General features: G+C 40.8%; 1 protein-coding gene across 1 annotated transcript in view; it reads right to left on the bottom strand.

Moving 5' to 3' along the window:
* Window positions 1-7,245: 7,245 nt before the first annotated feature.
* Window positions 7,246-12,644, bottom strand: part of LOC146989406 (gastrin-releasing peptide receptor-like) — a 13,693-nt gene continuing 8,294 nt past the window's right edge. The window contains exons 2-4 of the mRNA XM_085773006.1: window positions 10,635-10,986; window positions 8,686-8,799; window positions 7,246-7,527 (exon numbers count right to left, since the gene is read on the bottom strand). Coding sequence (XP_085629132.1) covers window positions 7,246-7,527; window positions 8,686-8,799; window positions 10,635-10,986 — 748 coding nt within the window. The remainder of the gene's footprint in view (window positions 7,528-8,685; window positions 8,800-10,634; window positions 10,987-12,644) is intronic.

Below are 12,644 nucleotides of genomic sequence, written 5' to 3'. Positions count from 1 at the left end.
GCTCCTTTTATTCCTTTATTGGATTATGGTGCTGTACTGTACATGAATGTCTGCTCTACCTCTTTGCATATGCTGGATGGCTGCCATTTATCATTGTGCTTTAAGATACATTAGCGGCTGTAAGTCACTCACCCATCATTGTACTGTGAATGCTAAAGTATGCTGGCTGTCTAGCCAGGCTTCTACACTGGCACACCTCCATCTATAAAGCAATTACTGGACTACTTCCCTCAAACCTCTGCACCTATTCAGTCTCACATCAAACCCATCATACAGTGTGCTCTCTGGACTTTCTATTTACCTCTGTCCCCAGAACTCGTACTGAGTTTGGGAAGAGCCAGGGCATTCATGTGCTCTGCTCCCTCTGGCTGGAACAATCTCCAAAAAAAACACTGAAACTACAGGCATTCATCACCATTTCTGATTTTAAACCAGACTTAACGGCTTTTTAATGGAGTGTGTAAATGTTTTACTGTGTTGTATTTTAGCATCACTGGATTAGTGTTCTTTTAGTGTGTATCATTTGTTGTGCATTGTTCAGCCTTCTCTTCCTCCTTCTCTTCCCCCCATATCCCCACCGGACTGTAGGACATACACTGTAAAAACTCAAAATCTTTCCAAGAATTATTAATTAAGACTTGGAATTAATTTCCAAGTCTTATTTCTTGTCAAAATGTCTCAATTTTCTTCAAAACGAATCTCTTTCCACTTAAAATAAGACTCATCACCTAAAAATTAACTTGTTTTTCGATAATTTTCACTCATTTCAAACAAATTTTCATTTGAAATAAGTAGAAAAATCTGCCAGTGGAAGCAGGTTTTTTGTGCTTGTAATAAGAAAGAAAAACTTGCTCCACTATCAGATTTTTCTACTTATTTCAAGTGAAAATCTACTTGAAAGAAGTAAAAAAGTGTCTAAAAGCAAGCTACTTTTTATGTGATGAGTCTTATTTTTAGTCTAATTACATTTTGTTTTGACTAGAAATGACATTTTTACTAGAAATAAGACAAATATTCTTGGTGAAATTTTGAGTTTTTGCAGTGTAGGGCTCTGGACGTTTATTTTATTTTTTTTTAATTCATTTTTTTTCTCTCTTCTTCTCTCTCTCATGTCTGTCCCTTGTTCTTTGTGTGTACATGTATCTTGTTTGCTGCCTTCTTGGCCAGGCCTTGCTTGGAAAAGAGATTTTTTTTTTTTTTATCTCAAGCAATCTGCCTGGTAAAATAAAGGTCAATGATAAAAATAATGGCTCTTACAGTCTTAATGTAGTTTTGTGATTTTCTTGTTTCAATGTTGAGACATTCATGAAGTCCTTCCTCTTTGATTCATTACACCAGTGGAAATAACAAAACCCTGCATGTGTCAGTTCAGTCACGTGTTGCACAGATTAGTGATTGATTAGTGATTATCGGCTTCTTTACTTCTAATGAGCGTTGGTTTTTTCTCCCTCTGTCATCAGGCGCCGTCAGCTCTGACGCACGTCCTCTTTCCTTGATTGTCATCATCATCATAACAGCTTTGAAATGTTGCGGGTCTTTTCTGCTACAAAACCAAGATGGCGACCGTTGAAGGTGAGAAGTGTCGTGTTTTACCTTTTAAAGTGTATTGTTACACATCTGACATGTCCAGTTCACTGTGAGGACAGAGACACCTGGTGTTCTGCAGTTGAATCTATCTGCATATAATTCTAACATAAATATTATAAATGATGTAAATATTTAAAGCAGAGAAATTAAAACCAACCTGATAACCACATTTGAACATTTCATGACCTCATCATACATGATGTGACATTGTGCTGTTAAAATCTAAAGTCTATAAAGTCTAAATGGATTTCCACAGTCAGAAACATTCTTCATGAATGTGGTTCATCTTACTTATGGCATGATGACAAGTTTTTAAAGTCAATGATTGGTGGTAGATTGTCTGACATTATAGAGATGGTATGAGAAATTACATTTCTTTATGCAATGGTTGTTAAAAGATGGTTTTACTTTTGAACCATATTTGACTATTTATTTAAAGGTGTACAGAAATGGCCGTTTGTCCTGTTTGTCGTGCCGAGTTGTCACAAGCTGCAACACGAGTTTACCCGAGTAAAGAAAACAAATTTGATTGGTCGTTATCGAGCTGGCGGGATATTCAAGGGCGCATGACGTCCGTCCGACTACCTATTTCTCCGACCATACATTTCTTTATTTTTGCGTCCATTAGTCCGACCTCCCATTTCTCCGACTTAAGTAGCCCTAACCCTTAACCTTACCCTAAACCGTAAATTCCCCTCGTTGAGGGAAAGCGGCAGAAAATCTTTCCCTATGGAAATGGGACACCACTAGTGTAGTGAACGTAGCGAACGTGATAACATACGTCACATGTTTACAATTCTACCGGTGGAGCGTGCTACTATTTTCATTCATGAATAATGCCGGCGGTTCCGCTGTTGTGTAGCCTGTTGCGCTGGCTGTGTTTGTTTATCTCAGTCTAAACAATTTTTGTAGTTAGTCATTGTTATCAGAGATTAGCTGGGCTAACGGTTAGCTACCTGTTTAACTTTAATAACTCAGTGACTCAATAAACACTCCATGAAAAATATTTTCTCCAGTGGATATCTGAGTTCCAACATGACTGAGCTAACTGGAGTAGTTTCATGTCGTGTCCGACAACGGGAGGGTTTTAACAGCTGACGTCCTGCTGCTACCACCGTTAGCTTTGCTGCTGCCGTTAGCTTAGCTACCGCCGTTAGCTTTGCTGCTGCCGTTAGCTGTCCCTGTCAGCTGCAGCCACTGACGCGACGCCGTGATTCCCCCAATAAATACCACACATAGCGACACAAAACACACACAGAGAGAAATAGTAATGTTTCTTCAAGCATTTCAGATTTGTCTAAACGGCGATCGAGCGTGACAACGGGTAATTTCATTTTCCACTTCGTTTTAAGCCTGCATCGGACCTCACTACATTTTGAGGGCAAAATCGCACTTCCCCTTCCTCCCTAGAGTAATGGGACACCCTACCCCTACACGTGAACGCGCAAAATGTAGGGTTAGGGCAAATATTTAGGGTTAGGGGGAGAATTGGGACAGGGCCTTCACCTAACCTTAAGACTGTAGAATGGATAGTCGGAGAAATGAGCCGTCGGACTTTTGGGCAGTCGGACTGACGTATGCTCCCCGATATTCAAAGCTTGGGGCGAGACCGAGCTCTGTGTGTGTGTGTGTCTCAGACGTTTGAATGACGGATCCAATATCAGTGGCTGATGAATCGTGTACAGGCTGACGTATAATCCGTGCGCCTGCATTATCCAATGAGAAAAAAAAAATACACACTTTCATCCTGGATTTACTCAAAAATAGAATTTTGCACAAAGTTTGGCCTACATCGTCTGATAGATGAGTTATTACACTAATTTTATGACCCAGAGTGGGCTTAAATTCAATTTTCTTTTCTGTACACCTTTAAGACCTGCTAAGGTTTTGTGTGTCTAAATTTTGATGTGAAAATCAAAAGTTTCCTATTTCAGAGCACAGATATATAACCGTGATAATGCTCCACAACAATGTACTTATTTTGTCCCTTATACCAGAAAAATGCATCACAGAAAATGCACTGCAGCAAACATTCCTCCTGAATTCCTGCAGGAGGTGAGATTGATCTTCTTACAGGATTTATGCTGAATTCTTATAGGATCCATTCCTGGCCTTAAAAAGTCTTTCAAAGCAACCTTCTTCTTTTTCTTCTGCAGAGTTCCTGCAAAGGAATTTTAAACATTTATCTTAAAAAAAAAGTGCTTTTCTCTTCATCTTAACTTGTGTTTCTATCATTCCTTAAACTGAGAAGATAATAACTAATCCATATTTACATTCCAGCCTTCCCACAGAATGAGCCCGACCATAAAGACGACATGTTAAGTAGCGGGTTGAGGCCGAGCAGGACGGAGATTTGACAAGGCACTCGCACCACAATTAAACAAACATTATCCAGGCTGAGTTACACACCAGCTCGCTGCAACCTGGGCACCGAGCTCTCCCTCTGTGAAGCTCCAAATTAGGACATTGTGTCTGTGTGATATGGCAACTGTAAATCTGGCATGTGACAGTGCAGAATAATCACAACCAGCGAGCACAGCGGTGCAGAAACTATGTGGTGTGTGTGTGTCTGTGTGTGTGTGTACACAGTCAACACAACTGAGACCATAAACACATGAGGATCGCTGTGTGCAGTGTGCAATACAGAGAGTGATTCACACTAATCTGCCATTTTTATTGATTTTTTTTAATGATTTGTCTCGAGCTGGTGAGATGAAACACAAACACTGAACTTTCTGTCCGTTTAGGAGAAATGCATGAAAATGAACATACACTGCAAAAACTCAAAATCTTACAAAGAATATTTGTCTTATTTCTAGTCAAAATGTCATTTCTTGTCAAATCAAATCTAATTATACTTAAAATAAGACTCATCACATAAAAAGTAGCTTGTTTTTGACACTTTAATACCTTTTTCAAGCATATTAAGTAGAAAAATCTGATAGTGGAGCAAGTTTCTCTTTCTTATTACAAGCACAAAAAACCTGCTTTCACTGGCAGATTTTTCTACTTATTTCAAGTGAAAATGTGTTTGAAACAAGTAAAAATGATCTAAAAACAAGTAAATTTTTAGTTGAGTCTTATTTTAAGAGGAAAGAGATTAGATTTGACTAGAAATTAGATATTTTGACAGGAAATAAGACAAATATTCTTGGAAAGATTTTGAGTTTTTGCAGTGTACAACATAAGAACATGTAGTAAAAACCAGCATTACATCACACACATGATTTCTAACTCAAACATCCACATCCACTGTTTATTTTTCCACACAATTAACTCGACAACAGATCACAGTACGGCTCTGTAAGTTTCACAGTTAACACTGCAACAGCAACATGATGTAGGCAAAATATCATCACACACACCAATACTCAGTAGAATATCCAGCAATATATAAACAATATGAACAAACAACACATATGGACACCATATAAAACATAGAATCCGGTTTCATCTGGTTCTGTGTGGGTTCAGGGACGTTTCTCTCTGTCCAAACACTGACACTGGTTTCTATTAGCGGTGATTAATGTTCAGAGAAGGAAAATGTAATTGTCGTCAGTGAACTCTGCACCCAGAACGAAATCTAAACTTCTAAAGTGACACTTCATCCCATAATGTCTCATAGTTATCTCAGCCTGAGCTTCATAACTGGTTTATAATTGATAACATCCTGCTGTACAAATAAAACCACAATTACAAACACTCCTTCTGCCCATGCCTCTTCCCCTCTGTCTTGACTCCATTTCCACTTTCATTCGCTTGCTGTTTTTCTCTTTTCATACCTTTCTCTCTCTTTTCTTTGGTTGATGTTTCATGCCCAGTTTAAAGCTGCACCATGTGGACACCCTGCTGTCTTATCAACCTTGAACGCAGCACCTACAGGGCTGAAGGCTGAAGAGAGGAAGATCCCAATGACTGTGACAGCGCTGTTTAGGAAATTACCGAGCATTTTCCAAATTGAATGAGCCTGATCTGTTTTTAAAGATAAATGATCTATCTTAGATTTGAAGCTGAGATACAAAGACAGGGTGGAGACTTCAGGGATGGATTCAACTTTTTTTTTTTAAAAATGAAGAATAATGGCAGGACAGTCTTTTGAACAGAGACCAGGAAAAGCTCTGAATATGACATTTAACTCACTGGATCTGCCTCTGTACAAACCTTTTCCCTGGGTTTTACTTTACCCAGTGTCAGATAAATCAACATCACTTCATAAAACAAATTTTTAAAAAAACACTGAGATTTTAACCACATCACAGAAACTTCAGCTCCCAGGAAACAAACACCGTTATAGTAAATCTCAATAAATTCACAAACACTAAAGTTTAGTTGTAATCTCTGATTTCACTGTGAGATCATTCAACACTGACACTGAACAGGTTTTAGCTCTGATGTTTACATACGTGTTCACTATTTTACTTTTTTACAAATATAAATCCTTTCCATACATGCTATATATATATATATATATTTTTTTTTTTTTACGGACCGTTTCACAAGCATTGTTATGAGGCTGCATGTAAATGTCTTAACAAGTATAGTGCTGCTATCAGAGGTTTGATATTTACCAATTATGTCAAGATGGATCCTCTGGAGTCAAAATCTCTGTTTGTAAAATACTTTGGTTTATGGTCAAATATCTGCAGATACAACATTCCCATCAGCCTCAGCTGCTCTTTGTGTATAGTGTTAATCAGTAAATGTTAAAGGGATATACCATTAACAACATAGTAACATTTTGGCACACTGGCCCATTGCCATAGTCCCTATAGTCACAGCAGTAGGTTCGTTACCTTTAATTGTCGGTGCAAGCTGTTTTTAGAACGGCGGAGCAGAGCCGTGAGCTGCTCAGAGCTACGCTACGGAGGCTCATTATGGGATTTCTTGGTTTCCCTCATCAAACTCATCAAATACACAATCCAACAACTCCACAACGCTCTGGTGGACAAGTTGTGAGCTGCACATTCACCACGCTATGAGATAATAACACAACGTTACCACACAGAGTTGTTTTAGAGGGAAATTCATGCAAAACCGCTGATGTGTGTTGCCTTCAGGGACAGTTTTTCATCAACAGTCTCTGTATTTCCCTCTAAAACAACTCTGTGTGGTAACGTTGTGTTATTATCTCATAGCGTGGTGAATGTGCAGGTCACAACTTGTCCACCAGAGCGTTGTGGAGTTGTTGGATTGTGTATTTGATGAGTTTGATGAGGGAAACCAAGAAATCCCATGAGCCTCCGTAGCGTAGCTCTGAGCTATATCACCTTTACATATACAGTAAATCAGCTTCTGCTGCTTCATTTTCATCAATTTGTCAACAGGCTCAATGAAATAATTAATTTGATGAATTATGCAAAAGGTCATAGTATCAAAATGTTTTGTATGAACATCTTTTTTTTTTTTTTTTTTTACTTTGCATGATTATATTTCCAGATGTGACTTGAAACTGAAGTGAAAACAACTGCATAGATTTTCACATAATCACATAATGCTCACGATAAAGAGTCAAATATTACTTAAAAGACATTTTAACATAACAACATAACAGAAATAAGACTCTTACTGCACAGTTTGTTTTTTTCTCACAGCAGTGCATTACCATCATCAACACACACAGAGAAACACACACACACACACAGACTCACACACACAGACTCACACACAGTCCTCCTGACAGATCTGTTTGCCGTTGATGACGGTCAGACTGGCCATGGAGTAGTGCGTGCTGCGGACAGAGGTGACGTGTGTGTTGTAGTGCGTGGGGCTGTGCGAGGAGCGGCGCCGCAGCAGGCGACAGCAGCAACACAGCTGCTGGTTGAACTGCTTCTTGAAGCTCTTGCTCAGCAGGTACAGGGCGAACGGGTTCAGGCAGGAGTTGGTGAAGGCCAAGATACGAGCGACCACGCTGCACACGAAGTGAACCAGCGACGTGTCCACCTGCAGAGGGACAGAAAACATCTGGCTGTAATGTTCCTCCAGATGTTTTGTTTCCAGCTGAAACATGTCTCACTGAGTTATTATTTTATAGGACACTTTGAATCTGCAAAATCTGACATTTAACACTCATTTGATGTGCAATGTGCAATAATCTCCACCCAGCTGCTAATGTTCTTAATACATTTTTATTTTTTTACACCTCTATTATTATTTTATTATTACAGGGTATATATCTTGAAGTTAATTTTAATACCTTTTTAAGACTTTTTCAAGACCTTCTCCATATTTTCCAATACCTCACCGCCACTTCAAGCTGTAACCATTTACACCAGTGACACTTTTAACTTAACAGTTTTAGTTTGTGATAAAGACTATAGACCACTATGATACAACAGAATTCAAAATCTTCTTTTCTTTTTTATGTACCGGTTCATCTTTGGTTTTTAATAAAATGAATAAATTCACACACTTTTACAATGTTTTTTAGGACTCAAACTCTTTCAGTAGCTAATTCAGAAAAAATACCTTGAAATTTTAAGACTTTATAAAGTCGTGAAAAGACTTTTTAATACTTTTTAAGGGTCTTAATTTTCCCCAAATTGATTTATCACCTTTTAATACTTTTCAAGACCCCGCGGATACCCTGTATTATTATTCAGCTCTTTTTTACTTGCACCAATTATATAGATGATATTTATATTTATATTTTTGTATTGTTTACAGATCTATTTAAATTGTCTATTTTTGTGTCCTTTCGAAAGCCAAGCAACAACATTTCGTTGCCAAAAATCACTGTTGTGTTTCTTTGTGCAATGACAATAAAGAAAGTCAAAGTCTAAGTCTAAGTCATTTACATAATAACCGATTTGATTGATATTGGTACGTGATCATAAACAGCAATTAAAGAACCAATGAAATGCAATAAATTAAGTCTCTAATTTATAGAGCACATTTAAAAACAACCAAGTTGACCAAAGTGTGTTACACAGACATGAAAATAAATAAAAGTCAGCATTAGGTCAAATATAAGAACACAAGCAAATAAAGAGTAAATAACAAGAAGTAGAATAAAAATGCAAATAGTTGTGTGTGAAATAAAGAAAAACAGACCATAAATCTGCACTAGACTCACAGATGAACAGTATTTATCTCATCTACCTGGGAGTAGTGGTAAGAGCGGTATAAGTAGATGACGTGACTGGGAAGCCAACACACTGCAAAGAGACCAACAAACACCAGCACGGTCTTCGCCAAACGCTTCCTGGACTCAACCTGTGGGTTATTAAAAAAAAAGAATTAAAGTGACATTAAAGATATCATTTTATATTTCTGCAGCATTAACTGTGAAAAATATGAGTAGTGATCAAGGCTGTAGCGACGGCTGAGGTCACTGGGGTCATGTCATTGGTGATGTGTCTGGAAACTTTGGGGCTTATATGCAAAATTAATGAAGTCTTCATTTCTAAATAGAAACTTGGCTAATAAGTCTGTATTTCCAAGTGTCAGAAAAGATTTAAACTAGCTCCTGGATGCCTTTAAAAGGATACGCCAACATTTTTTTTCGTGTCTTGCCTCACTCCCGAGTCCATGACCAGCAGATAGACACCATCCTTTCCACTGTGCGTGCAGTAACAAGGGAGATAGAGCCGTATCGCCCGTAATTAGCTTAGCTCAAACACTGGAAGTGTATAGGTAGTGTTAGCCTGCCTCCTACCCGAGTCAGAAGCTGATTTCATTTTAGCTCTAAACTCTGTAAATATATCACTTTATCGACATTTCAAAGATCAGCAGTGTGTCGTTAATTTGTCTAAATACCAGCTGTTTACAATTTTGTTTGGACGAATTCGGCGCTACTCAAGCTAGCCGTTGTGACCAACGCACTTCCAGTTACTTCACAAAATAAAACACCTGTTGCCCTTTACATACAGAAAACCATGAGGATAGAATTTGTACTTTCACTTTCACTTTCACTTTGAAATAGGAAGCTAACCTACCCTCGATGTAGCTAGCTTGAACCAAAATAAAGCGTCTTTGCTTGAACCCTCCGTTTTGACCGATCTCGTCCCGTTAGCGGGATTTGACCGCTCAAGATGCCTTACCGGAGAGTTTTGTCAGCTCTGAGACGAAGATCGGCCCGCCGGTTTCCGTTTAGAGTTGCTGAAGAGTTTCTCTGATGACTTTAGGTGGAGGCAGGCTAACACTACCCATACACTTCCAGTGTTTGAGCTAAGCTAATTAGTGACTTTAGGTGGAGGCAGGCTAACACTACCCATACACTTCCGGTGTTTGAGCTAAGCTAATTAGCGGTGCACCAGCTCTGCCCGTATCTCCCTTGTTACTGCACGCACAGTGGAAAGGATGGTGTCTATCTGCTGGTCATGGACTCGGGAATGAGGCAAGACACGAAAAACAATGTTGGCGTATCCCTTTATTTAACCAAATAAATTACAGATAACTGACTAATTAAAGCAGAAGTAAGCGATCCGGTGGTTTTGGCTAATGCTGCGTTTCAGGCAGGCTTTTGAAACCGTAAGTTACAGCTTCAAGTCACGACTTACGACTTTGTAGCGTTCCAGGCAACCCACTCGTGTTTTTCCGACCTGTTTTACCTGTGAAAGTCACTATAACGGCCACTCGTAACTTCCGACCCGTGAACTCGTACCAGATCGAACTGGTACGACTTCACAGGTCGGAAAAACACGAGTTACGAGTTGCCTTGAACGCACCATAACTTCTTGTCAGCCGATGGAGTTAGCAGCCCCCGCCCTCGTCATGGATCTATTGGTCCTCGTCCCTACGTCACCACATTCAGGCGCATCCCTTGGCTGCACACACAGAGATGACCGCCCCTTTATGCCGTTCTCTCTCCTCATTGGATAAAACTTGTAGGATACGAGAAAAGTTTTCTCCTGGGCTCAGAGCAGAGCAGAGTGACTGACAGACCCGTGTTTCGGTCCAAACACTCTATGTAAGTGATTGCTGTCGGAAGATATAACTATTTAAAACTTATATTAACACAAAAATATCGCTTACTTCTGCTTTAATGAATGAAATAACCTCAGTATTTATTCATAAAAACTGTGAGAGCGTCACAGTAGCTCTCTGACCTGTCGTCTTGCGTGCACGTTGCCCTCGACGGGCAGGTCGGAGGCGCTCCGCATCAGGCTCCGGGCGATGAAGGTGTAGTACACGGAGATGACCAGCAGGGGGATGACGTAGAAGATGAGGAAGGAGGCCATGGAATGGATCTTGGGGTGCAGCTCCCCGGCGTGGGGGTACGGCGCGCAGGTGACGAAGCTCTCGTTGGTGGCGGTGACGTTGAAGGTGTGCAGGTCGGAGAAGACGGCCTCGGGGACGGCCAGCACCAGGGAGAAGAGCCAGATGAGCGCCGCACGCAGCACGATGCTGCTGGTGCTGCTCGAGGTCTGGATGTCCAGCGGCTTCACGATGGCCTTGTACCTGACAGAGGACGGGAGACGGAATTATAGTTTTTCATTACTTCATTTTGTCTAATTAAATGTTAAAGGGATAGTTCAACATTTTGGCAAATGGGTCCATTGCCATAATTGCTATAGTCATAGCAGTAGGTTTGTTACCTTTTATTGTCGGTGCAAGGTGTTTTTAGAACGGCGGAGCAGAGCCGTGAGCTGCTCAGAGCTACGCTACGGAGGATCATTATGGGATTTCTTGGTTTCCCTCATCAAACTCATCAAATACACAATCCAACAACTCCACAACGCTCTGGTGGACAAGTTGTGACCTGCACATTCACCACGCTATGAGATAATAACACAACGTTACCAGACAGAGTTGTTTTAGAGGGAAATACAGAGACTGTTGATGAAAAACTGTCCCTGAACGCAACGCGCATCAGCGGTTTTGCATGAATTTCCCTCTAAAACAACTCTGTGTGGTAACGTTGTGTTATTATCTCATAGCGTGGTGAATGTGCAGCTCACAACTTGTCCACCAGAGCGTTGTGGAGTTGTTGGATTGTGTATTTGATGAGTTTGATGCGGGAAACCAAGAAATTCCATAATGAGCCTCCGTAGTGTAGCTCTGAGCAGCTCACAGCTCTGCTCCGCCGTTCTAAAAATAGCTTGCACCGACAATTAAAGGCAACAAACCTACTGCTATGACTATAGGGATTATGGCAATGGGCCAATTTGCCAAAATGTTGAACTATCCCTTTAAATGTTAATAAGTTGTTATCCATTCGTCCTGTGTCATTACCAGTTAGAGCTAAAAGGACAAAGTAGCTAAAGCATTTTTTCCCATATCTGTTTCCCAATATCTATAGCCGTGTTTCCACTGCAGGAGTTCCTGGTAAAGGGAGGGGGTAGGAACTTCTACAGGAACCGTCCTCTCACTCGGCCCTCTCAGTGGTCGTGTCTCCACTGCAGAGTCGGACCCCGCAGCGACGTCATGAGTTTCCATCGCCGCTTAATCGCTGTGCGACAGTTTCAACCGTGACGTCACCCAGGCAGGTCACAAGCATATGCACAAAAATCATAACAACAACGAAGAAGGATGGAAGGAGCTGAGGTGGTAGCCGCGTTTCTGGTTTGTGTGTTTGTGCACATGGCGGCTGATTGTAATCCTGCTTGAGTTTTTTTTTTTTTTTTTTTACTTTTCACGGCATTGTTTTGTGGCGTGATGGATCCCCAGTGTGTCGAGGTGCGCTGATATTTTAATTTCGCCGCGATGACTCAAACCCCCTCTGAATCTCCTCGGTATAGACTGCATCAATGCCTGCACCTCATCGTCAGTCCATTTGTGTACATCTTCCTGCTGTTTTCTTGTTGTTTACAGCGGTGTCTGCTAGGCTAATGCCCCTTCTGCTCCCCCTTTTAAAAATGCTGGTTGTTTTGGTGCTTTCTGGTAGCGTCAGAGCCTAGCTGCTCTAGCTTTAGCCAATCAGCGCCGGGTTAACCTCGAGCCCCACCCAGGAGCTTTTCAGGGCCGAACGGAGTACCTACCCTGGAGTAGGTACTCCGTTGGCCCCTGTAAAAGTTCCTGTAAATGGCCCTGTGGGGGAGGCTCCTGCAGTGGAAACACGCACCAACGGGGCTGGCCCCGTAAAATTACCCCGAAGTTCCTGCAATGGAAACGCGCCT

This window comes from Trachurus japonicus, chromosome 3 (assembly GCF_045865225.1).
Source record: "Trachurus japonicus isolate A0001 chromosome 3, Traja_1.0".
Lineage (NCBI taxonomy): Eukaryota > Metazoa > Chordata > Actinopteri > Carangiformes > Carangidae > Trachurus > Trachurus japonicus.
The sequence above is the reverse complement of the archived record's forward strand: the minus strand, read 5'-3'. Positions and strand labels throughout refer to the sequence as shown.